This window comes from Monodelphis domestica, chromosome 1, assembly GCF_027887165.1.
Source record: "Monodelphis domestica isolate mMonDom1 chromosome 1, mMonDom1.pri, whole genome shotgun sequence".
NCBI lineage: Eukaryota > Metazoa > Chordata > Mammalia > Didelphimorphia > Didelphidae > Monodelphis > Monodelphis domestica.
Window position 1 is genome coordinate 100,682,274 of NC_077227.1, and position 27,914 is coordinate 100,710,187.

The 27,914-nt window shown below is 37.9% G+C and overlaps 1 protein-coding gene across 5 annotated transcripts in view; it reads left to right on the forward strand.

The window, feature by feature from the left end:
- Positions 1 to 10,727: 10,727 nt before the first annotated feature.
- Positions 10,728 to 27,914, forward strand: part of AFAP1L2 (actin filament associated protein 1 like 2) — a 156,764-nt gene continuing 139,577 nt past the window's right edge. The window contains exons 1-2 of one of the 5 annotated variants that reach the window (XM_056803746.1): positions 10,728 to 11,087; positions 19,343 to 19,396. In XM_056803746.1, the coding sequence (XP_056659724.1) occupies positions 11,072 to 11,087; positions 19,343 to 19,396 (70 nt within the window). In that variant the 5' untranslated portion in view covers positions 10,728 to 11,071. Of the gene's footprint in view, positions 11,088 to 11,110; positions 11,265 to 19,342; positions 19,397 to 27,914 lie in introns of those variants that run through there. The other 4 variants (XM_007478965.2, XM_007478966.3, XM_007478967.3 and 1 more) reach the window with 4 other exon arrangements.

The following is a 27,914-nucleotide window of genomic DNA, read 5'->3' on the forward strand; positions in this document are numbered from 1 at the left end:
GTGTCTGCAACTGATATTTCATGTTATTTCCTTGCTCCAAATTTCCCCTTTCACTTCTGAATTTCTGCATCTACATAAGCTTTCTAAATCATCAGACTCAATAATTGACAAATGCATCACATACACTGGAGCATTCTGGGCTACAAACTTAGTAGTTATATAAACTCTATGATTTCCTTCAGAGACTGAATCTCTGCCACAAGTATGATTTCTACAATGGATCACCACTAGCTGTTTGTTTAGGTTTTTGGATAGCATCCAACAACTCAGTTATTATTTCTGCATGTGAAATTGGTTTTCTTAATGCAGTAATAAAACCTAGTTGTTTCCAGATCTTCCCTGTTGCATGAAATACAGAAAATGCATAACAAGAGTCTGTAAAAATATTAGCACTTTTACCATCAGCTAGAAGACATAACACTATATATCAATAACACTAACTCTGCTCCTTGAGCACCAAGGTTACTAGGTAATGAGCCATACCACAGTGTCTCAAATTTTCTGTGACAACTGCAGCATCAGTACATCAAATTCCATCACACAGATATGAACCATCCATGAATAATACCAAGTCTGGATTTTCAATAGGAGTGTCTTTCAAAACCATCCTAGGCATATTCACTAGATCGACTACTTCTACACGCTCATGTAATGGTTCACTGTTCTTTGGCAAATCAGGAAGAAATGTATTTCTTTTTATATACTAGACCTCCTCAACTGGAGATTCTCACTATCCAGGAGAATAATTTCACACTTAGAAATTTTTTGATCTGAATAAACTTGAGTACAAAATTTCCTCATTAGTGCTTTTATCTGATGTGAACAATATACAGTCAATGGACTTCCCCAAACTAAATCTGCTGACTTCTGGACTAACACTGAAGCAGTTGCTATACCCCTTAGATAAGGAACTCTTATCTGCAGCTATTGGATCAAGCTGACAACTATAATATTCAATTGGATGCTAACTTTGTCCTACAGTCTATGTCAGTACCCCAGAAGCAATACCTTTAGTCTCATTAAAAAATAGTTGGAATCGTTTTGTATAGTATGAGATACCCAAAGCTAGAGCAGATAAAATGGCTTCTTTAAGCTTATTTAAAGCTTGCAGATATTCAGGCTTTAGTTTCAGAGGTTCAGGTTCTGTATTCCTGATTAAATCTATTAGGCAATTTGTTGTTCACTATATCCAGGTATTGATTGTCTACAGAAACCAGTTGTTCCAATAACAGCTCTGAGTCGCTTTTTGGTCTTAGAATCACTCATTTTCTGGATACCTGCTATTCTTTTCTGTGTGAACTTCTTGAACCCTCTAATAACAGAAAAGCAAGATATTGCACTCGAGGCAAAGCACATTGTAATTTTGCCTTGGAGATTGTATGTCCCCGCTTATATAATTCCATCAAAAGAATCTTGCTATCTCTCGGTCACACCTTAGCATTTGGGCATGCAAGAAGAATATCATCCACAAAATATGCCAATTTATTTTCTTTGAATGTTATAGTTTTTAGATCTCTATTTAGAATTTGTGAAAATTGACTCAGTGAATTAGTAAAATTCTGGGGCAAACAAGTCCAAGTACACTGGGTTTTTTCCCAGGTAAAAGCAAAGATATTTTGAGACACCTCATGATTTGGAATTGAGAAAAAAGCTGAGCATAAATTCACCACAGTAAAATATCTTGCCTGACTTGGAATGGAAGAAATTATAGCAGCTGGACTTGGTACAACATAATACATAATCAATGACTGCTCTTAAATCCTGTATAAAATGATATACAACTTTGCCATTCTGCTCTAACTTTGGCTTTTTTTTTTTTTTTTAAGAATAGGAGTACTAAATTCTGAGAAGCAAGGTATTATAATCCCTTGTTGGATTAGTGATTCAATGATTGGTCTTATACCCTCAATTGCTTCTTTAGTCAAGGGATATTGAGGTACACAGGGAACTGGTCCTTCCTTGGTCCTCACCTTGACTGGAATAGCTTATTTCAATAGACCTACATCTGTGGAAGACTTTGACCAAAGATCCTTAGGGATATCCTCAGGTATTGGATAGATTGAATCTAAGTCAACCTTTGTACTGACTGAATCTAAGAACAGCAATGGAAAAGCTTTCAGAGATTCTTCTGGTAGATGTAATGAGATATCACCAGTATTAGTACATTGGATTGTTGCCCTTAATTTATATAATAAATATCTACCTAAAAGATTCATTGGACAGTCTGGCATACACAGAAATGCATGCTCCACAGATAATGGACCTAAAGTAATCATTTTTTGTTGTAATTTTGCTACTCTTTGCAGTTTATCAGTAGCACCTATTACTTCCTTTGTACTAACAGCTCTACAATTCTTAGGAAAATTTGCAAAACTGATTTACTGGCTCTAGTATCAATCAGAAGATCATAAATCTGGTCTCCAATAATTACAGACACATATGGTTCTGTACTATTTGGTGGTTGAAATGTTTCCAACACTGGTGCTGGCACAGTAACATCACTACAAAGCTCAGTCATTTCCTGTCCATCCATATTTACATCTGCTTGAATTGCATGATATTCTTAGGATTTCACATCTGTAACACCATCATCAGCTTTTTCACTACTCTCATTGGTCTTTATAATCTCTACCTTGGTATCATTGTTCTCATTCACAATCACATTATATTTATCCAATTTACATTCTTCACTATTTTCCATTATTTTACAATCATTATAATTTTCAACAAATTTTATATTAAATTTTTTCCTCACAATTATTAATGCTAATTACATTATCCTTTGTTTCAATCACATTATTTATAAATCCATTAACCTTATCTCCATTACATTCAATTCCATTTAATTCTAATCCATTTTCCCTTGATTTTTCAAATATTTGATAACTCCGCATACACCATCATAATGAACATGTCCCTTTGTTCAGATCACCCTCATGCCCACTCACTGCTTGGCTGTACGTGGGTCTCACTCCTGATTTTACCCACTCTTGCATAGTGTTCAAATCAGGTTCTTGAGCTCTCTGACAGCAAGCATTAGGACAATTGTAGGTATTTCTTCTCTGATAATTATTGTTATTCCAATTATTATTATACCATCTCTTCCCAAGCTGGGCAATTATTTTTAAAAAATAACTTTATCTTAGGACATGCATTTTTTTTTACAAATAGTCTCTTGATGTGTACAATTGTGTCATCAACTAACACATCAAGGCCTAAAATTATTTTAGCAGCATCTATTATTCTCTTTAAAAAATTAGTTGGTAATTCATTTTGTTTCTGCTTAATGTTCTCAAATTTGGACCAAGCATTAGGGTGTTTGGTATGCCTTTTCATTACATCAATGATTGACCTATTGCCTTTTCATCTTCAAATAATCAGGGGATAAATTCATATCTATGCCTTTAAAATCCTGTGGCCATGGGGTCAAAGATGGATCATTTTTAGTTTCCTATATGAATTGGTTCCTTTCTCTCTTGGCTAATAATTCCTTCATTAATAAGTAAAAATCATCATATTCAGGGTCAAAGATCTCTATAGTCCTCTGAAATTCCTTCACCACTTTATTAGGTTCATCAAAAAAGCATGGGGTTCTATGTCTGATCATTTCCAAATCCTCAGGAGTAAACAATTTATGAATTTTAACCTTATATACTTCATCTCGTGTAACCATAGGTATATCCCTTAGAGGAAACAACAATGCTTCAGTTTTATTACATTTAGCATTTTCCCTTTCCAATCTAGACATTTTCTTAATATTTCCTCCATTATTTTCCTTATCTATAGCATTATCCTTGAAATCATTCAAAACACCATTATGTAAAATCATTTTCTCCTTTATACATTGTTCCATTGCTTCATCTTATCTTTCATTACCATAATCATCTGCTTCATCTTTTGTCATCCATAAAATAATTGCCCTTATTTTATAACCAACAGCAAAAAAACAACACTCTGCATTTATACAAGACAAGTAAAATAAGCATATCAATGGTATATAGGCTATGATAGTCAAAAACATCACTGGTTCTACCCATTCATATCCTAAAACAATAAAACAACAATGGGGAAACAAGGTGAAAATCCCATAAGGGATATGTAGGAAACAATTCCATAAAAATATCAAATAACAATTTTTGATTCCATGATTAATACAGAAAATAGAGATAATTATAATTACATATATAATAAATTATAGCAATTATGAACCAGAGAATAAGAGTCTAGAATAATGAAGAGGGTGAGAGAAATCTTTCCTAGAAAGAGGAATAAAAATTAAAATTTCAAAACTAATGAATAGAACTACTTGAAGGGGAGAGGAAGGGTGAAGATACTTGACTAAATGAGACAGAAAAAAAAGAGAGAAGAATTAAGCAACTAACAAAAAGCAAGAGAGGAAAAGGAATTAATAAACAAAATTCCAAATGGAAAGGATAACAAAAAAGAGGGGGGATTGTGTGTGAAGAGAATAGAGCCAAGAGGAATTGGGCTGTATTAAAAAAGACTAAGCTAGAATTACTAAGGAAATCTAGTACTGTGCTTAGAGAAGAAGGGGGTGGGGGATCACAACTTGAAAAAAAATTTCACTAGTAGAGATGAATGGAGGAAAATATAAACCCAATTCATAACTTTAAATGTAAACAGATTAAGCAATCCAATAAAATGAAAAAGAATGACAGTTTTGATATGAAAACAAAACTTTACAATCTATTTATTACAAAAAATAAAATTAAAAATAAAAATATACACATACATAATGCTGAGATGGGAAAAACTTTTACTATGAATCAAGTGAATTTAAAAAAAACCAGGAGGTTCAATTGTGCTATCTAACAAATCAAAAAAATAAAAAATAAATAGACAAACAAGGAAACCACATTATACTGAAAGGAACCACAGGCAACAAACCAATATCAATAAGAAATGCATCTGCGATAAAAGCCTTAACATCCAAATTCATAATGGAAACATTAACTGAGTTATAAGAAGAAATAAACTAACACAATAGTGACAGGAGATTTCAATAAACTTCTTTCAGTTTTGAATAAGTCTAGCAAAAAAATAAATAAGAAAGTACGGACCTGAACAAATTCCTATAGAAACTAGTGTTAAACAATAATCAACCATAATTCCAGAAAATTAATGATGAAATCTTGTATTTGCCTGCAACAGAGAACTAATGGACCAGAGTGTAGACCGACATATTTTCTTTCTCTTCTTTTAGTTCTTTCCGTTTTTCTTTCTTTTTTTCTTAGACATAGCTAATGGGGACATTTATTTTGTATAAATATTTGTAAAACAAAAGAAACTACAATGAAAAGACTTCTGGCATCTTCTAAATGGGACTACAAAAGAATGAACATATTTCTCAGCACTACATGGAGTGAAAACTAACCTTGTATTAGGGCACAGAGATTTTGTAAACAAATGTTAAAAGACAGAAGTAGTAATTACATCCTTTATAAATCATAATGAAATGAAAATTGTCATTGGTTCAGAGACCATGAACAAAAGACACAGACTCTAATGTGACTTAACAATGAAATCCTAAATAATGAGTAGTTCAAAGAACAAATCATCAAAACAATGAATAATTATGTGAAACAAAAATTATAATGATGAAGGAACACACCAAATTTTCTGGATTGCAACTAAAGCAGTCCTTGGAGGAAAAAAAAAACATGTTCTTACAAACACACATTAACAAAATAGAAAGGAATATTAATGAACTGAATATGCATTCAAAAAATTAGAAAGCCAAAAAGTAAAAAAAAAAACCTAGAATAAGTACAAAACATGAGATATTAAAATTAAGAGAAAAAAGCAAATTGTAAATAAAACTAAAGGTTTGTTTCTTCAAAAAACTAATAGAATTGAAAAACTTTTAGCTAACATTTTCAAAGAAGCAGATAATCACATCAATAAAATAGTAAATTAGTGACAGGAAATCACAACAAAATCAGAAGAAATAAAATAATGATCAATACATATTATGCAGTTACATGCTAACAACATTGAGAACTCAAAGAAATAGAGGAATAACTTCAAAAAATATAAAATGTCCAACTATCAGAAGACCAGAGAGAGAGATCATAAATATTCAATCTCAGAAAAAGAAATAGATTTAAATGAAAAGAAACTACTCAAGAAATATTTCTGGTCCTGAAGGATTCACAGGAGAACCTCGTGAAATTGTTAAAAAACAATTAGTGCCTACTTATCAAAAAATGAGAAAGAAATTACCCTCCCAGAATTCTCTTGAAAAATAAATGTAGTTATAATACTTAAACCAGGGAAAGATAAAACACAGCACACTATAGGCCAATACCATTAATGAATCTTGACTCCTGAAATTTTAAAGAAAAATCTTTATTTGATTAAACAACAAAAAATGGTCGAGTATGAGTCTGGGAGACCAGGAAGATGGTATTTTCTTCAGTCCTGCATCACCAACTAACTACCTTTTATACATTTCTCAGTGAATATTTCAAACTTAACAGATCCCAAAACAGGACTCATTACTTATACCCCTTTCGAAAATCCTCCTCATGATCTCCTGAATTCTATCAAAGATGTTCTTCCAATTACCCAGTTTCACAACCTTGAAGTCCTTTTTAACTGTTCATTGTGCCTCATGCTCCCCATATCCTATCAGCTGATAAGTCTGGCCAATTCTACCTCCATGAGATCTCTCAGAACTTTCCCCTTATCTCCATTCCCAAGGCCACCAAATTAGTTCAGTCTCTTTTCATCTCTCACTTGGAACTATTGCAATTGTTCCTCCTGCCTCCAATCTCTCCTCTCTCCAATTCATCCTTCACACAACTGTGAAAGTGACATTCCTAAAGTCCAGGTCTGACATGAATGTATGGATAATGAATAATTTAAAGACTGATATTTTATTTAAGGCTGAAATTTAGAAAGAATGGCAAAACTGGAAGGTGTGGAGATGAGCCTTTTTTTTTCCCATGAAAAGACTGGCAGGCAGGCTTACAATCCCATTTCAGTAAACAAATGCCTTTACAAGTTAATTGTGACTATTAGCTTCCTATGAAAAAAATAAACATGAGGAAGCTAGGTGGCTCAGTGGATTTAGAACCAGCCTTAAAGATGGGAGGTCATGGGTTCAAATTTGACCTTACACATTTCCTAGCTGTGTGACCCTGGGCAAATTGCTTAATCCCCACTGCCTAACCCCTATCACTCTTCTGCCTTGGAACCAATACACAATAAGGGTTGTTTTTTTTTTTAAATTAAAAAATTAACACAATGAGGGCTTATGAGACATCTAGGTGATGCAGTGGATGAAACACTGGACCTTTAGTCAGGAAGACCTGAGTTCAAATCCAGTCTTAGACACTGGCAAGCTATGTGACCCTAGATAAGTCATTTAATTCTCCATGCCTCCATTTTCTCATCTGTAAAATAGAGATAATAATAGTACTTACTTTACTGCCAAAATATTACAGGGTTGTTATAAGTATCAAATGAGATAATATTTGTAAAGTGTTTAACATAGTGTTTGGCATATATTAGATATTTAACAAAAGGTAGTTATTAAGTTGCTTTCAGACATATCTGATTCTTTGTGACTCCATTCAGGGTTTTCTGGACAAAGATACTGGAGTGGTTTGACATTTCCTTCTCCAGATCATTTTACAGATGAGGAAACTCAGACAAACAGGGTTAAATGTCTTTCTCAGGTCACATAGCTAATAAGTATCTGAAGCCAAATTTGAACTCAGGAAGATTAGTCTTCCTAACTCCAGGCTCGTCATTCTATTTACTGCACCATCTAACTACTACCAGAAGGGATGGTCAGTCATGTCCAACTTTTTATTACCCCATTTGGGATCATATTAAGAATATATATGTACATATATAATATAAAAATAGAATATAGAATATAATAAGTATATATAAGGAAATATATAGTAAGAAGAAAAATCAAGAGGGGAAATGATTAGGATAATACTGATCAAGACAAAAGCCAACATTGAGAGGATAATTTGATCAGCAACTGGACTAATAATATTTTTTTCTTAGCTAAGATAATAGAATGGTTTGCCATATCCTTTTCTAGTTCATTTAACAAATGAGTAAACTGAGGCAACAGGGCAAAGTGACTTTTCCCTAATAAATGTCTGAAGTAAGATTTAAACTCAGATCTTCTTGGCTCTAGGCCTGTTGCTCTATCCATGGCACCACCTAGCTGTTCCTCCTTATGAGGTATTGTTTTAAGGACCCACAAGGTATCTTGAATCCTGAGGCTAGTTGTTTCTGAGGGACCCGGCCTGCTTGTATAAGTTGAGAGATAGCTTTATAGTCAAAATGTAGTAAAGGATTACTGCTTTTTAGAATCACTGGCCAGTCTGTCACTTCTTTTTAAGTCTCTAAGGCTCATAAATAAGTATCAGTGACCTGGCACACATCAACTGCCCCTATAGTGAGACTTTGGGGCATCACTTTCTTCTTTTAGAGAATTTGCTGGGAAAGACTGTGAAGGTAAAGTGTTAAACTATTATGAGTTTCTGATAGAGATGGATGTGTACTAGGAGGAATTATAATGATTTTGTAGATCAGTCCCACAGAGGGAGTTTGTGTAGTTCTTAGAAAAGATCTGTAAATTCTCATCTTCAATTCCCTTTGCTCATAATTGATTGATTTTCTTTCTTTTTTTTTTTTAGCTCAGACTGTCTGAGTTTTATTGAGTCTCCGAGGACCAAGTAGAGAGGATTTGGGAAAAGGATAATAGAAAAGACTCTAGTCATGGGAGAAAGGAGAGAAAGTAGTGTAAATAACAAAATACTGAAGCCCTAGGTAACCTAAAGCAGAGGGAGGTTTAAGGGAATGAGGGAATATAGTGGGCAAAAGAACCCAAGGAAGCTAGGAAATGATTAAGATAATACTAATAAAAGCAAAAGCTAAGGTTAAGAGGATAATTTGATCAGCAATTGGACTAATTATATTTTTCCATTGGTTAAGATAATAAATTTTTTGTGGATTGGTTGGAGAATTTTGAAATGTATAAAAATTTAAACTTTTGTTCTATGTGGATTATTTAATATATTTATTTCTAAGAGCTCTTTAAAGAATCTCATTCCAGAAGGGGAAGGGAAATCTTGTAGAAAACTGAAGCATCAAACTTGATTGAATGAATGTCTCAGAGAAGAAAAAAAACGAAGAAGAAAAAATTAGACCAATTCAAATGAAGAAGTCTTAGGTCAATATTTATTGTGATGTTTTGAATAAATATAGCTAAAAAGAGTGAAAGTTAGTTGATGGAAATGATATAAAGTTTCAACATGGAGCTTTGAGAAGAAACACAATGGAGTGAGAACATCCTTTGATTTAAAACCTATATCCTTCTGGAATAATCTTTCTTTTCACTACTATGATTCCAGGGAAGTTGATAGGAGGGACACTCAAAGCCATTCTTAAAACTTGGGGTTGTTCATAACTATTCTAAAGATAACTTTATTTAATCTGTATCTAATTATAGAGCTATCTTAATGTGAGCAAAACTTTTCTCTAAGCAAGCACATAATAATAATAATTTACACATATATCAATGTTTCTAAACTTTAAAATCACTTCACAAGTTTTACTTCAGTCTTGCAGCCTGATGACAAGACTAAAAATGTTATCTCTAATTTACAGGTGGAAACAGTCTCAGAAAATTTAAGGGACTTGCTCATTGTCTTTATTGTTGTTGAGCAGCTAGGTAGCACAGTGGACAGAGTCCTGGGCCTGAATGAAGACCTGAATTAAAATCCAGCCTCAGCTGTGTGACCCTGAATAAATCACTTAACCCTGTTTGCCTCAGTTTCCTCATCTGTAAAATGAACTGGAGAGGAATCAGAAAACCACTTCAGTATCTTGGTTAAGAAAACCCCAAATGGGTCACAAAGGGTAGGTCAGGGCTGAAAATTATTACAAGCAACAAATCCACAAGACCCTCAGAGATCATCTTCATAGGAGGGTGCTATGGAGGAAATCACATATGGAAAGCCAGAATCTATTGCAATGTGTTGACTAGGGCAAATAGTTCAGAGCAGGTAGGGGATAAATGATGGAAACAATGTACAATTGCACTTTTACCACCAGTGTAAGTGGGGAAGGATTGAATTTCCCAATGGAAATCCTGAATTTGAATCCTGACTCTGCCACTTGTTTGAGGCAGGTCATTTCACCTTTAGGGATCTCAGTTTCTTTCTTTGTAAAACAAGGTTAGACCAAATTACTTCTAAGAGGTCTTCTAGCTCTAAATGTATGATCTATGATGTAATTAGAGACCAGATCACCAATGACTGTTTGGTGTTCCAACAGATGGGTTTATCTTTAGTTCGCTTCATTTCTACAGCCTATAATTGAGCACTTGGGACGTTCAAGGCAGTATGGAGTGAGAGCAAGTAGAGACTTACAGCTTGACTGGAGAGATACAAGCTCCACAGGTGGAATGTAAAGGAGCCCGAGACTTGCTCAGTAGCAAAAGCACCAGGGTCAGTGTGTGCGTTTCTCTACCAGGATTTCAGAAACCTCCCTGGAATCCTCCCGTCGGCTCCAAGTCACTCAACTGTGGTTTCCAGCAGCCCCCTGTGACTTCAGACTTTAAGAAATCTCAGAAGTGTGTGTGTATGTTTAAGAAGAGACAATCTGTCTGCAGCCCGCCCTGTTCCTCCCCGTTCCGCCTCGCCCGTCCCTGGTGTCCCGTGGAGTTTCAGCCACGCGGGAAGGGCGTGGGCAGTAGCAGCAGTTGCAGCAGCCTGGGCAGGGACCCCCGCGGTGCGCTTGCCCTGGGCGGCTTCAGGGAATCTAGCTGGGCAAGCAGTTCAGGCGGGTCCAGAGGCTGGGCGTGACCTTGCTGGGAGGGGCCAGCGGGGACTGAGGGAACGAGAGCTCTCCAGAGCCAGAGGGAACTGAGATCCAGGAGCGGGCTGTGGGAAATTGGGAGCTGGAAGTAGAAGTGGAATCGCAGAGCCCGATCTTCCCCTCAATTCAGTCGGAGGGCCCCCAGTGGCTCCCGGGACAGCCAGAGCGGGAGGGGGCCGGGCCACAGATCACGGACCCAATGGAGAAATACAAAGGTGAGGGAGAACCTGAGGCTGCGGACGCGTGGGCCTGCGGGCGGAGACCCATGGCCTGACACCCCATTCCCAGGGAAGCGCTCTCTCCATTCCCCCTTCGGAAACTTGCCCCCTGGCCAAACTAGCCTCCAAGTTGGGAGGACAGTTGGTGGGGTACCATCCACACCCGGACGGCAGGTAAAGAGAAGCCGGTGGCCTGAAGCCCAGGAGGGGAAGGAAAGGGGCGGCGGCGCCCCGGCTCTCTGTGTGGGTGGCCCCCGCCCAGGGTCCTTTGATCCTCCCTGGAGAACGAGCCAAACGGGAGGGAAATTGGCTTGGGCGAGACTTGGGATTTTTGGCTTGGGGGTGCGGGGCGCGTGTGCGAGAATGGTTGGGTTAGGGGTACGGCAGAGCGGCGACTTGGATCCTCCTTGAGCGTCCTTTCGCGTCACCCTGGGAAAAAGTCACCTGCTGGAGTGGCAGTCCCCGGAGATCCCTTTGTTGGCTGAGGAACCTTGAAAAATGTTTGAAACTAAAGCAATCCTCCCCCACTCCCACTCCCCAATAGAGGGGAGGACTATGATTTCTCTTTTGAGGGAGAGGCAATCTGGGTGGGAAATTTAGTTTGCCTGGGAACGGAAAGGGGGAGGCTTCCTCCTAGTAGAAGGGAGATCGCTTTGGTTGTGTGAGTCTTAGTGGTGAGATGGGGAGGACGACTTGGATCCTGGCATGAATTTGGTCCCATGAAGTTTTTCCAGCTGCCCTGGGAGTGATGCCTAAAAGCAAGGAATTCTGCTCTCTCCCTGTTATTCCTTACCATAGAAAGATTTCAAGGGATTATACCCTCTGCATTCTCAGAACAAAACAAACAAACAAACAAACAAACAAAACAACCTTTCTCCCTCTGCCTAATACTAGTCAGGTGGGCTGAGCTGGAGTGATAGGCAAATAGGGGCAGACTGGGAGAAATTGTGTGTCCCTGGATCTCACCAGCCCCAACCACAGGGCAGGTCTCTGCTAGTCAGGCAGAATGAGACAATTATCTGGTTAGACTAAGCTGACTGTTGCACATAAATTGCCTCATTTTTCATTAATGTGTAAAGACTGGTTCTAGATCAACCCCCTTTCCAGCCTGGCTACACAGTAGGTTCTTAAAAGCAACCGACTAGTTGGGGCTTAAAGAATGCCCTTCCTCGCTTGGTTTGTTGAGCAAACTATGAGCTGGGGTTTAGGGGGGGGGGGGCAAAATCCCTCTTCTCTTAAACTCCTCCCTTTGCTTTTCACCAACAGCAAGAAAGGGAAAGGGTCTCCATCCATAAAAATATCGATAGGTGATTCTGGAGAGACTGTTAAAGCAAAATGTTGAGGTTCTAAGGAATTGCTTCTGTTCATAAAAAGACATCTTCCTGCTTTGTTTCAATTTCCAAAGTTGAAAGAGATGGATAGGGCTACAACTAGTACCGGAGTATTTCAGTGGATAGAAAGATGAGTTCAAATCCATGCCCAGATTCTAGGTATGCGACCTGGGGAAGTTAACTAATTTCTGTTTGCCTTGCTTTCCTCATTTGTAAAATAGGGATGATAGCCACTTACCATCTAGGGTTGTAAGGATAAATGAGATAATATTTGTAAAATGCTTTGCAGACTTTAAAGCTCTACATAAATACTGAGTAGTATTACTGCTCACAGTGCCAGAGTGGGGTGGAGTGGAGTGGGTAGGAGGGTGGCTTTCTTGCTACTGATAGCTCTGAGCATTGCTTTTGCTTTTTCATTGGAGTCACCCTGAGGCTCCCATCACAATGCTTCTCTCTCTCTCTCTCTCTCTCTCTCTCTCTCTCTCTCTCTCTCTCTCTCTCTCTCTCTCTCTCTCTCTCTCTCTCTCTCTCTCTCCCTCCATCCCCTAACCCCCAGCTATTGACTCTATCCCTACCTGCAAACTGTACATTTACATTTGATATTCAGATATGTAGGGAACATTTGAGAGTAAGAGACAGAGCATCAGAAGTCATAGATAAGTTCCTTTCTAAAATTGGTGGGAAGGCAAAGGTTTTATGCCTTAGAAATTGAAGACTTGGGGCAGTTAGGTGTCTCAGTGGGTAGAGAGGCAGACTTGGAGACAGAAAGGTCCTGGATACAAATGTAGACTCAGACACTTCCTATCTGTATGACCTAGGGAAAATCATTTAATCCAAATTCTCAATCCTTATGACTCTTCTGCCTTGGAATCAATATTTAGTATTTACTCTAAGAGGGAAAGTAAGGAGAGAGAGAGAGAGAGAGAGAGAGAGAGAGAGAGAGAGAGAGAGAGAGAGAGAGAGAGAATCCAAGTGAGAATACAATATTAGGTTCTGTTCTTGGATTTCATGAATAGCTGAAAGTATTTGCTTTGTGACCCTTTGATAATAGATGTCTTTTTTCTGTAAGCCATTTTAGTAGCCTTCCTTATATCTGTATCCCCCCATCCATTTTTTTTTTTGCTAGTGACTCAGGCAAATAGAATGTCATAGTGGAAAAACACTTGATTTGGAGTCAGAGAACCTGGGTTCACCTTCTGGCTCTGTTACTTGTAAGTTAAGTGACTTAAACAAATCACTTAACTTATCTGGGCCTGAGTTTTCTTTATCTTTAAAATGAGGAGATAGGTCTCCTGAACTCTAAATCTATGACTTATTAAAAAAAAAACCCTTACCTTCTGTCTTAGAAGCAATATTAAGTATTGGTTGCAAGACAGAAGAGCAGTAAGAGCTAGACAGTTGGGAATAAGGGACTTGCCCAGTGTCACACAGCTAGAAAGTGTTTGGGGCTACATTTGAACCCAGGACCTCCCTCTCTCTAGATCTGGTTTTCTGAACTACCAAATTCCCTCCACCCTCATATCCAATGACATATTTTTGCCTTTTGTATCAGTTACCAAACTCTTTCCTTACCTATAAAGAAAAAAGTTTATCAGCACTGAGCTCATAAAAGAAAATGAACGAAGTTACAGATTTTAAGGTCCTTGTTTGAAAGCTGCTTTTGAATACAACATATTTATTTCTAAGTTAGAGAACGTGAAAATATTTGTGGTTTCTCTTCAGAATGCTCAAATATTGTCAGGATTTCCTATTAATGGCTTTTGCCTGACCCCTGACTAGATAACTAAGCATTTTTATAAAGATATATATCCCCACAATATTTTTCTACTGTGAACATAAAATACTCTGAAGTGCAAAAAGAAAATCATTTAGAGAATTTTGTCTAGCCAACATGACAAGTCATCTTGCATAAGATTTTAGTTTTAATTAACATAGCACCATAGTTTAAAGTTTCCAGGGTTCCCTCTTCTTGATACATCTTGGTTTGTAGTAACTTAAACAACACAATACTTTAAATATTAAGCTAAAAACCCAAGTCCCAGGGAATGAGTATATACATACATACACATGTGTATATACATACATGTATATACATACCTATACACATAGATTTTTTTTGCTTGGAATATAGATTTCCAAATTATTTTGTAATCAAATGAGGTAACATATATAAAGCACTTTACAAGCCTTAAAGGGCTTTAAAAATGCTAGCTATTATTTTTCTTTTTTTAGAAGACTAATGATCTATATCACTGATGGCAAATCTTTTAGAGACTGAGTGCCCAAACTGTGCCCTCATGCCACATGTGAACTACCCTCTTATCCCAGTCAGGGGAGGGAGGAAACACTCCCATTAGGCTGTTGGGCAGAGGGGCAGGAGATGTGAAAAATCTCTTCAGGTGGGGTGGAGAAGGGGAAGGGAGCAGCCCCCTCCAGCATGCATGCCATAGGTTTGCCAATATAGATCTCTATGTTCCACTTTTCTTTTGAGGAACTTGGGATATTTGACAGATGTTTAATTCCTCACATTATTCCTGACAGATTTAGATCAGTTTACCTTGAAGATGTGTCAAACAGTTTCTCCTGTGTTAAATGGAGGTCCTTATGAAAACTCTAGCTCTAGGCACTCACTCCCTGATTTGGACCTGCCTAGAACCTTCCAGAACTTCCTACATGTCACAGAGATTAGAAGGCAATTTATTTGCTAAGCCCAAATAGCTATGGAATGACCAGGCAACTGTTTATAACAATTAAATTAAAAACAAATCAACGTACTTATCACAAGACATGGAAGAGTTGTTGGGAGGAATTATTACTATTTGTGGCATTTATTATTATTAGACATTTAAATGCCTTAGTTTCTTTCTAAATTCTTAATTCCTTCCCCTTAATACAAAAAGTTTCAACATACAGAACAACTTACTTCCTCCTTCATATCTTCCAATATGTTTTTGTATTTTTTAGGTTTCATAAAGTAGCATTAACTTCAATTTTAATAGTTCTGTTCTTGAATATCTACTCTGATCTTTTCAAATTGCCCTTACGTCAGGGAGAGTGTGTTTGTGTGTGTGTGTGTGCTGGGGGGGGGGGGGGAGGCTGTCCTTAGGACTTCATGAGTGATGGTCTATACCATGGGCTGTGTGTGTAAGCAAATGTTTGGAGTCTGTTTTGTCTTGAAAGTTATTTTCTTACTAAAATTGACTTGGTTCCAGTAGAGTAATAATGGATTCTACAAATATAAACAAAATAAATTATCCTTCCTAAAGAGGTAAAGCTTTCCCAGGAAATAGTCCCAAGAAGTCTCCAAAATGCTGCTTCGTCCTTTCCTAGAGGAAGTTTAGGAATTTGTGGTGCTTAGATCCTTATGCTTCTATGATAGGAATTTGAGAAGATTCCTCTCCTCCTTATGTTTACATATTTATAACACATACAGTTATATCCTTGTTTCAATTAATGTGGGCTCATTGGGTGGAATTGAATCATGTGATCTAGAAATTTGGTTCCTACTGCTCTTCCAGCTGTGGAGTTGTGTCTGGTGCCAGATGTTAATGACCCGCTATCTCTTGGCTGAGCTTTGGAATGCCTCAGTAAGGGGCAACTAAAATTGTAGCATGCTTTGAAAAGGAGCCTTTCCTAACTGAAACAAATTGACTTTAATTTGAGCAATGGTATATTGAAAGAGTATCTTTATGGATGTACTTGTGTTTCCTAATGCAATCACACAGCTACCAAGAAGATGTACTCATTCAGGGACGTGATTGGGAGAATATGGTTTTAAGCATATTAGATAAAACTCTCTCATGCTCCTATAGTTCCTTAGGGAGTTCTAAGAGGTATTTTTAGTGAGGGTCTAAAAAGATTAGTTTTTAAAGTAGGGGTCTAAGTGCAATAGATAGAGTAAAGACTCACCTTCCTGAGTCCAAATCTAACCTCAGACACATATTAGCTATTGTGACCCTGGGCAAGTCACTTACCCTTGTTTCTCATTTTTCTTATTTGGAAAATGAGCTGAAGAAGGAAATAACAAACCAGTCCAGCATCTTTGCCAAGAAAACCCCAGACAGGGTCATGAAAAGTTGGATACTACTGAATAACAAAAATTTTAAAGGTGAGGTGGCAGAGGGGGGCTGTGGAGAAGAGAGGGTAGGGTTTTTTTTAAACCTTAACCTTCTGTTTTAGGATCAATACTGTTGGATTAGTTCCAAGGCAGAAGAGTGGTAAGGACTAGGCAATGGGAGTTAAGTGACTTGCCTGGGTGATACAACTGGGATGTGTCTGAGGTCAGATTCGAACCCATGATTTCCCATCTGTAGGCCTGGTTCTCAATCCACTGAGCCACCTAAATGCCTCCCAGTAAGTAGGTAGGTTTTTAAAGGTAGGTGGAGGTAGTTTTCCATTTCAGTTTTAGGAGTATCATTCCCTGCCCCCCCCCCAATTCTAAAAAGCATCAACTTTCTCCACTTTAAAGTTCTTCATATGTTGTTGTTCATTCATTTTACTCATGTCCAGTTCTTTGTGACCCTATTTAGATTTTTCTTGGCAAAGATACTGGAGTGGTTTGCCATTCCCTTCAAAGTCCAGTTCATTTTCTAGATGAGTAAACTAAGACAAACAAGGTTAAATGGCTTGCCCAAGGACACAGGTAAAAGTATCTGAGACCACATTTGAACGCAGGTCATCCTGACTCCATGCTCAAGACTATCCACTGCACCAGTTGGGTGCCCTTTCCTTCATATACCCTTTTAAAAAAAATATAGCACAATTTCAAAAGTGGTAGAAAGTTAAGGAAATTCTGGAATCCTTTCATATTCACTCAAATTTGAAAAGGCAACTTGAATGTATTGGCAAATCCAGTTATTTCAGCTCTGAAGCAAGTTTGTGGGAACCATTTTTTTTTAAATGACAAACCTAAAAATGGGTACACTGAAATCCTCAAAGCTTAAGTTTTGTATCTTTATAGTGTTATGGCCAAATCTTCATTTTTTGCCCTAGATCCTTAGCTTTTGGGACTTTGAAGTTTTTTGTGTGGGAGATATTTTGGTGCTTTTGCAAAGCGTTGTCTCTAAATAGAAATGTTGAAGGGGTCAGCTTTCGATTGCTTTAATAGAGGGTGAAGGAAGGTCAGGAGAAGGGATTCTACTGTGGGATCTTCCCGTTATTCTAAAGGGGAGGGTGGCTCTGGGAACCTCACTAGTTCCAAGCACAATTAAAGGGCCAGGAAGGGGATTGGAGAAGAGGGGGTAAAGCTTCAAAGTTTAGTAAGCTGTGCCAGTTTTCTTCTAAATATCTTAATGATGGGAAATGTTTCTCCGAAGACTTTTGTGGATACATGTAACAGACTTTTAGGGGAAAGGGGAGGCTCTTTCCCAAAACAGAAGAAGATGGTTGTTTTAAAGAGCATTGGCTTTGGCATTTGGAAACTGGGAAAGAGGAGAGGCAAAGGGCATCGTGATGTGGAAAGAATAATCAACAGATGATGATGATACTGGATTCTAGTCCAACTCTGCCACTAACTTGCTGTGTGACCTTAAGCAAATCACTTTACAACCTTGGGCCTTAACTTTCCAATCTGAAAAATGAGAGACTTAGAAGGGATGACCTCTAGTTCTACAATTCCGTGATTTTTAAAGAAGCTTCATTTAGCTTCTTCACTGATTTTGGAAGCTGTGTGGGTGTGGGGGCAGGGAGGTAAGGTCAGACAGATGATTTAGGATTGTAGTTCTTAAAAACAAAATAAATTTCCTGTAAGAGCTTAAAAGTAGCCGACTTAGTGGGAAGAATATGTAGTAGGATGTGTGAGGAATTTGCTTCTTAAGGATTTTTTCATTGTAGTGTCTCCAAGGAGAGTTAGCTCAGTCTGAAATACCCCTCTGAAACAGTGGTTCATTTGGGCATTTTCTAGAAACAGATGAGCCAAAGTACAGAGAAGTTAAACAATGTCATTCCCAAAAGGGAGGCAAGAGAAGAAGAAACATAATATTGTGTGTGTGTATGTGTATATATGTGTGTATATATATGTATGTGTATGTAAATACATACACCTATGTGTATGTGTATATCTGTGCAAATATAATGTATAATATATAATATAATGAAAATCTTATCCCCTAATCAGTGAAAACCCTGAAGTGAAAAATCTTAGAATTCAGAGTTGCAAGGGACTTTAGAAATGAGCTAAACCAGTGGTTCTCAAAAGTGTGATCTAGGAACCAGTGATGGTCCCTAAAACCCTATCAGGGAGTCTCCAAGATAAAAATTATTTTCAAAAGAATGCTAATATATTTTAATTTTTTTGTCCAGTAATTATCAATAGGCATAAACAAAAGCTCTTTGGAGTTCTCAATAGTTTTTAAGAGTGTAAAGAAATCCTGAGACCAAAAAGTTTGAGAATCACTGGTCCAAATAAGCCAACATCCTCACTTGAACGAGAAGGAAAGGGAGGCTGAGTTGGTCTGAAATCATGGAAGAAGTGGCAAAACCAGGACTCAAATGAACGTCCTCTGAATCCATATCCAGGGGTCCTTCCAAAAGATTGAAGACGTGGAACTCCCTCTCTAATTGATATGTTAATATCTTTGCAGGAAAAACTCAGAAGTGTTTTCATATCTGTGTGAAAGAGAGAGGGAATGGTCTGACTCCAGTTAATAAAGGGGAAAACTCAGCCATAAAATATTTAAGAGTCAGGTGCAGAGCCAGCATTGGTGCAAAGGTCTCCAGCCTAGCAGCTGACATCTCTAAATACAATATCAGAGCCTCCCTCACCATGAATTAGATGCCATTCTTGGTGGAAAAGGTTTACATTTCTGTGGAGTACCCAGCTTCAACAACTCATGCTGTGACAGCCACGTTCAAGAGTTGAAAGGTAGGCCTTCCACCTGTGCAGTGTCACCTCGACTAGAGTATTATTTCTGTCTGTTCCAGCACAGAAGTGTTGCTGTCTGATGGTTCACAGAAGGATTCTTCAGGTTTCTACTTGTGAGTATTTGAATCTCTCTGCCCTCTTCAGTAGCCCAACTATGGTGACTCCCTTTAGGCATATTGTCCTACCTGATCAGGGAACATTTTGTTTAGTGCAGTGGGAAGTGGCAGACGAAGGACTGTTTTGAGTTAAGAAACCCAGAGCTCTAATCTTGTCTATTTGACTTTGAGTGGGACAATTAACTTCTCTGGGTCTTGATCTTCTCATGAGTAAAGGATAAGTAAGAGTAATACAAGATAATGTGAAGATACAGCTTTCTAATCTTCTAATTCTAATAATTGGCTAATCAGGTGAATCTTAGAAGTTATTGTTATATTATTTATAATGAGTAATAGGGGAGGGTGGTGGGGATGGCAGGGGAACAATTGTTTCCAAATATGTCTGATTTGGGGAGTTGACTTTCCTTTTTTATTAGAAGTTTTCAAATTTGCTTCGATTATAAAATCCCCTATCACTTATATTGCCAATCTCCTGGTAGGCTAGGAATGGAGAATTCTATCTAACCAGCAGTCTAATCAGTTTCTGAGAGAAAGAATCTTGCCACTATAGCCAAAGAATTGGATGTAAGGGGCATAGGACAAATTGCCTGGAGTTCTAAGAAGCCTCCATACAGTGAGTGGTAAGCTTTAGACCTGTAGCTAAAAGTGTTCTTCTGTGTCCATTTAATGTGGGCATAACTCTGACCTCTAATAATATCATTGGCCTCTCTCCCATTTTTCTATCACTCAGTTCCTACCCTTTTGCTAGATTTTACCATGTATCTTAGAATATAAACAAGTAAAAAGATGTTGGAATGTTTAGAAAAACCATACAATTGGGAATTGTGACAGAATAGCAACTGATGATTCTGGACTATATAAAACAGATTTTTAAAGCACAAGTCCCAGTCAGTTCATCTCTCTCCATGGGGGCTCAAGGATTAGTCTCTCACTTCAAGGAACCAAGGGCCAAACCCCAACAGAAGCATTACATCTGCAGTTTTCTGAACAAACCAGGACTATAGTCATTTCTTCCAGCCTGCTCCTCCCCTAGACTTCAAAGGCAGCTGCAGGCAGAGAAGAGCCCTGACTGGCTACATACATTACAACAGTCTACCCCAGCAGTGGTTGGTTACAGAGCTGTATCAGTCCCTCTGTTCATCATGAAGCCAAAAAAGAATACTCAGCCATTATCAACTCAGTGCAAACAACATACTGATGATCGGAAGAATAGGAATTGGAACCTTTGCAATGTTTTGAGCTTGGTGAAGGTCCAACGTCATACTAGATGAGCTTTTCTGTTAGCTAAACCAGTGATCCCAAATACTATTTGGAGGAGTCTGCTTACAGATTACTAAATCATTATATACTATGCTTTGTTCTGAAGAACAAATAATTGGATTAACAGACTTTTGGGAAGGAGTAATGGAAAATAGATTCATTAAGGGCTGAGCTAGACTATACTTGGATCAATATTAAATATGTAGGAAAGATAATAGCCATTGATCCACATCTAGAAACCCTAAACTAGCATTTCATTAAAACTATAGTGAAAAGTACAGATTTCATCAGATATAGAACTGGCTATCAAAGGTTATAATCAGATGTCTTCCTGGGTATATGATTTTTTGAGATACAGTAAAAGATAACAGTAATTATGAAATAGGAGACCCATGCTTTCCAAATATTTTAAATATCAGAGTGGGACAATAGAACTCTTCTGCTAAATTTTCTTCCATAGACAGAAAAATCACCTTGCTATGGCAGTTAGTCAATCAGTAGAGTACCAAGGGACTAAAAATCAACTATATAGTATCAGGAACTGTGCTAAATGCAGAGGATACAAAGTGCCTGTTCTCAATGAGCTTATAAAAGGGGAGACAACATGTGTACAAATAAATACATACAAAGTAGATAGATAGTGCTACCCCTAGAAGATCTTGGAAGGAAGAGTCAGGGAAGACCAGGAAATCCTCTCATAAAAGGAAGCTTTGAGCTGAGTCTTAAAGGAAGCTAGAGATTCCAAGAGGAGAAAATGAAGGAGACATGGGGGACAGCCAGTGCAAAGATGTGTTATATCTGAGCAATTGCAAGTTGGCCATAATAGCTGTATTGTAGTGTTAGAAGACTGGAAACAGGAAGGATCTGGTTTGTGAAGGGCCTTAAATGCTCCCCTTTGCTCCCCAAAAGGGGATTTTATATCTTATCCTAGAGGCAACATTATGAGTCTTACATTTTAGGAAAAACACTTTGGTGGCTTTGTGTAGAATGTGTTGAAGTGGGGAGAAAGTAGTCATAGAGAACAATTAGAAGTTTATATTTTAATAATCCAGGCAAGAGAGAATAATGAAGCATTGAATTAGGGTGGTGGCTATGTAAGCAGAAAGAAGAGAACATATATGAAAAGTACTGTGAAAGTAGAAAGATTTGGTGAATGATTGGATATATGGAATTAGAGAGTGAGTGAGGATTAGAGAATGACGCCAAGAGTTTCAAGCCTAGATGATTAGGAAGAGAGTAATAGAGAATTTAAGAGAGAGTTTCAGAGGAACTATTATATTTATTTTGAATATGTGGTATTTAAGAAATCAATAGGACCCATAGTTCTATTCTGTTAAAAATGCTCAGGAGAGGTAGATACTGAGGCTGGACATATGTAGATCTGGTGGTTACCTGTGTAGAGGTGATACTTCAATCCCCTTAAGCTGATGAGATCACCTAGAAAGATTATATACAGAGGAAAGAAGGTTCAGGACTGAACACTGGGGGATACCTCTGGTTAGTGGACACACATTTTTGAAGATCTTAGAAGGGAGACTGGAAAAAAAAAGAGATGACAGGTAGGAGCAGAACTACAAGAGAGCAGTGTTACTGAAACCCAGAGAGGAGAGCATTCTAGCAGAGAAGTGATGGATGAATAGTGTTCAAATGCTGCAGAGATTTAAGAGGGATCCGGATTGAGAAAAGACCAATAACCAGTAACCAGTAGTAATAGTAATAGTACAATTAAGAGATTGTAGAGTCTTTGCTCCACTTGTCCTCCCCATTAGGGGGAGTGCAAATTGTCTTTTCACTTTGCTGTCTCTTCTGCAGAGTCTTTTTGAACAAATACATTTTCTTGATTAGAATTTGAGTACTCAGAACCTGCACTAGGACTATCTCCTAATTGACTTAATTTTTTGGCAATCTTGGCTATCACTGGAAATGATATCGATAAACATAACTAAGCATTATTTTTTAAAATGGGGGGGGATGATCATGACCTTGATGAAATTTTGAAACTGGATGGGAACCTGTAGGGATACACAAGCAAAGGAAATAGTAATTAGACTTCTTCAAGTTGACTTAAATGTCATAATGTATAAAAGGTACTTTAAAAGTTTTGTAATTCAATGTTTATTGTTAATATCAAGGTTTTTAAAATTCTTATTTTTGGGGCTCCAAAATGGTGATTTCATTAGGGCAGGAAATTCTTAGTGTGGAAATGCCCTCTACTGATGAGTAAATAACTGTAATTTACTGTCCTTTGAATTCCTGGGGTCCTAAGAGGTTAAGTGACCTTGTCAGGGTCACATGGCTAGTCTGTATCAGAAGACCTAAAGCCAAATCTTCTTTACCTCCTAGGCCATGCTATCTCTGTTATTGTTTAGTGAGAAGGAATAAAATGAGAAACTGGAATGGACAGCATTGTGCTTATGATGAAACTGATTTTCTGGTGGTCTGTATAGAATATTTTGAGATTGCAGAACAATTAAAATAAAATTCTCCTCTAGAAATAACAAGCAAATTACCCCTTTTTGTGACTTTGGCACAGAAAAATCATGGTGTTTCAAGATATTTTTAAAATTAATTTATTTGTTATATTAAAATTCCCAGGTATCTTCCTCCCTCCCTTCCTTTTCTCCCTGCACTAAAGAAGGCATCATTTGACAAAAAGGTATATGCACATATAAAACTACAGCAAGATCTTTATTTAGTGAATAAAATTTAGTGCTTATAGAGACATAGGGTTCATTATTACAAGGCTGCCAACTACTGTGACTCATTTTTATGAAATTAGAGTAGGGCCTCTTTATTTATGAAGGAGTTATATTCAGAGACCTACAACAGATAACTGAAACCAAGGAGATAAGTGAAAAACTGCTCTCACCATAAATATAGTGTGGTTTTCTTGTACATGCATATTCCTAAGAAACTTTCATTGATAAATTAAATAAACTGTAAGGTATTACCAAAATTAAATACAGTAATAATAAAGCTTATTGTACATTATTATATAGTTCTGACCCTTCCCTTATCTGTGGGGGATGCATTCCAAGACCCCTAAAGAATGCCTGAAACCATGGACAGTTCTCACTTTGAGTTAACTTTTACCATCTATGTTAACTTTATTGTACAGTGCTGTACTTTCTCTCTGTTCCTGTCTCTTGACTAGGAGTTATGTCCCCCCTGACACAAACTAAAAAACCAAAACTACCCTCTAAGTGCAATTAGAAGAGCTGGCATGCAGAACGACCCTGCTATTGTGGACAGTCCACTGCCATAGTAGAGAGAGGAGACCTTCCCCCTACTCTGTTCACTCAGTTACCCACTAGCCAGCCCTCATATCTGACTTCTATCCTGGTCTCCACATGCCCTTGAACTGTGTGCTGGCCTCCTCCCTCATCTGGTGGCAGCTCCCTCCCTGCCTTCTTCCTTCCCCTGGAATTCACAGAGATAACTGAAACCTCAGAAAGAGAAACTTTGACTACGAGGGGACTACTGTATATTTGCTCACCTAGTTTAGTGGGGAAGCTAGACTGGAAAGCATGTCTCTTGATTTCTAGTATAGTATCCTTTACACCACTTCATTCTGAATTCCAAAAGAAAAGATTGGGAGAGGAAGCCAGGAAGGGCACTTGGGAGTCAAGATCCACCACAGTTTTAGTTAGAGCTATCATTCCTGGTTAGACCACTTCACCACTGGGGCCTCAGCTTTAAGATTATGAAATTGCCACAGATGATCTGTAAGGTTCCATCCAATTTTAACATTCTGTTACTCCATCGCAACAAACTCCAGGTGTCAGGCTGAAGTTATACCTAGCAATTTTCATCAAGGCATTTAGTATTTTTCTCTGCAGTCCTGCTCCAAACTACAGAATGGTATTCTGTTTTCTACTCATTTGTGTTCATATTTTATTGACAAAACTGGGCATGTGATCCTCTTTAGCACTGAAATATTTGGGCAGCATGGGGAGATTTTCAAGTTTCTTAGCTGCCTTCCCACCTGCCTCTAGCTTCCAGTGTGGAGGAAACTGAGTACCATTATTAGGATGAAAGCCACTAGCAAATAAACCTTTTCTCTACCTGGGAAAGTATCCTGGTTAGATGTTCCCAGTTCCTTTGAAAAGCCCTTTTGGAGGAATTTTTAGTTTTTGTTTTCTAAGAACTCTCAGTAACTCTAATATGTTTCTTCCCTTGAGGAAACATGGAAGGAACATTGAACCTAGAGGTGGGAAAACCAGTCCACAGAACTTTCCTAGCAGTGTGCAAGAACCAGTTCCAACTTGATGATTGTCTGGACTTAAGAAAGTGATGGAGAAAATGTTAAAAATGGTGCAGATTAAACTTAAAGTTTGTAGACTATGCTTTTCCCTCCAGAGTGCCAATTGTTAAAGTGAGCCAGTTGTTAAATCTAAGATATCACTGAGAATTGACCTTGGGCAAGTAAAACCACCTCTTTGAGCCTCAGGTTTCTCATCTGGAAAAAATGTGATGATGATACTTCATATCTCATAGGGTTGTAAGGGAAATGTTTTTCAAACTTTAAAGTTCTTCCAGTGTGTGAGATAATTATAATCAAATAATGTCCTATAGCAATTTTTTGTCCTTTTCCTTCTTGAAAGTTAAGAAATAGTTGATCCTAATTTTTAGAATTTCTATTAAATTAAAAGTATATTAAGTATTTATTCTGTGTGAAATATTGTGGTGGGTAGTGGGAAGACAAAGATGAAAGGGTTTTTGTCTTCAGTGTGCTTTCTCTTTTTCTTTAAGCCCCTTAACTTTTTTTAATTGAAAAATTTTAATTAATTAATTTAGAATATTTTTCCATGGTTACATGATTCATGTTCTTTCCCTCCCCTCCCCCCTTTCCCCCCTGTAGCCAACACACATTTCCCCTGGGTTTTAAGTGTGTCATAGATTGATTGATAGGGTGATCGTTTTTTTTTTAATTGTTAAGACTTTATTTTTTTTATTTTGTTTTTGAAATTTTTATTTAATTAGTCAATTCAGAACATTATTCCTTGGTTACAAAAATCATATTCATTCCCTCCCCTCCCTCCACCCCTTCCTGTAGCTGATATGCAATTTCACTGGGTTTTGTATGTGTCCTTGATCAAAACCTATTTCCATGTTGTTGGTGTTTGCACTATGGTGATCATTTAGAGGCTACATCCCTAATCATATCCCCATTGACCCATGTGATCAAGCAGTTGTTTTTCTTCTGAGTTTCTACTCCTACAGTTTTTGCTCTTAATGTGGATAGTGTTCTTCCTCATAGATCCCTCCGGGTTGTTCATGATCACTGCATTGCCACTAATGGAGAAGTCTGTTACATTCGATTCTGCCACAGTATATCAGTCTCTGTGTACAATGTTCTCCTAGTTCTGCTCCTTTCACTCTGCATCAATTCCTGGAGGTCGTTCCAGTCTCCATGGAATTCCTCCACTTTATTATTCCTTTGAGCACAATAGTATTCCATCACCAACATATACCACAATTTGTTCAGCCATTTCCCAATTAAAGGGCATCTCCTCATTTTCCAATTCTTTGCCACCACAAAGAGTGTGGTTATAAATATTTTTGCATAAGTCTTTTTCCTTATGATCTCTTTGGGGTACAAACCCAGCAGTGGTATAAGTCCCTTACCTTTTGCCTTAGTATCAATTCTAAAACAAAAGAGTGACAAGGTCACAATCACAATTGGGGTTAAATGACTTGCCCAAGGTCACACAGCTGGTAAGTATCTGAGACCAGATTTTGAACTCACATCCTCCTAACTCCAGAGCTGATATCCTATCCCCTATACTACCTAGCTAACCCTCTTCAATGTACTTTCATCCTTTTTGGGGGTGGAAGGAGACACAAGACCAGATCATAGAGAACTCCCTCTCTTGATGCAGACTGGGGCCCCCTCAGAAACTAGAGTCTTAGAGCATTGCTCCCAACCCCAAAACTCAAGTTGTATCCCTGGGGTCATGCTACCATCATGTGTCAGAGATGAGACTTGAACTCTGATCTTTCTGACTCTCAAGGCCAGCTCTCTAACCAGGCTGCCTCTCAGGGACCTAGTACATTCTGCTAGATTTAAGGCAGGATATTTCCAACCCTAAATGATGGCTTTCACCATGCCAACTTTACTATAACACATTCTTTGTATGTAATTCTTCTTGCACACAGATATTTCCAAGCTACCAAGCCCTCCAGCTAGACTCCAAAGGTAGTCTCCACTCTTCTGGGTTTTGTAGGAATGTATTAATGCATTCATATTTGTTAGACTTGTCATAATTTTAAACTGATATATTCTGAAGGAGGATCATAGCAGTAAGGATAGAAGGGACTTTGGAGGCCATATAGTCCAACCCAAGTTTTTTTCTTACCATTAAAGAAACTAAGACCCAGGAAAAGTTGTCATTTACCCAAAATCATCCAGTTAGTAAACATCAGAAATAAGATCTGAACCCAGCTTCATTGATTCTGAAGCCAGTGTTCCTTTCATTGTACCTGAAGGCAAGAACATTTTTTAATGAACATTTAAAGGGAAGTAGCTGCTCTTGATTCCTATATCAGCTTCACTGTCTTTTTTTTTTATACTTGTTCAGCTGGTCTCATGCACTCAAAGAAGATACTTGCAGCCTGAGTCAAATAACAGTGTATTTGTCCCATGGTAAGGAGATTTTTTCCCCTTTAAAAAGAAACTGAAAACTATGGGTAGAATTGCCTTTGCCAGTTCTGTAATGGGAATCCCAAATGCCTGCCTCTATCAGGCTTCCCAGAATATCCCAGGAAAGTTCTAACATATATTTGGGTTGATTGGGTTTGGTCTTTTGTTTCCTTTGTTTCTTTGTTGTGCCCAGAAATGAGGGTAGAAATTGAACAAATGGGAATGCTGCCATTCCTGTCTGTGCCCTCTTTCCCCTCCCTTCTTTGACTTCCTCAGCCTTACACAACAGAATTTATTCATTTTGACTGCATTCAAGTCCCCAGATGGGGAAAAGAGATTATGTTTTGAATGAGCTTATTGTTTGGGGGTTTCACTGACTTCTTTTATCTCATACGTCTTGGAGCATATTGAGCTGATTTGCAAAAATGCAAATAACTTTTTTTGGAAGACTTCTAGGATATTTTGTGCCTCTGATATTAGGGGGATAGGCCCAATGATGTAGGGATTCCTCATGGTGCAAAATGTCTTCTGCCCTTTATGAAGCATGTGTCATCCAAGATGGTACTGCTCCCCCAGATAATCAGAGATTAAATCTTAGAGCCTGAGTATTGT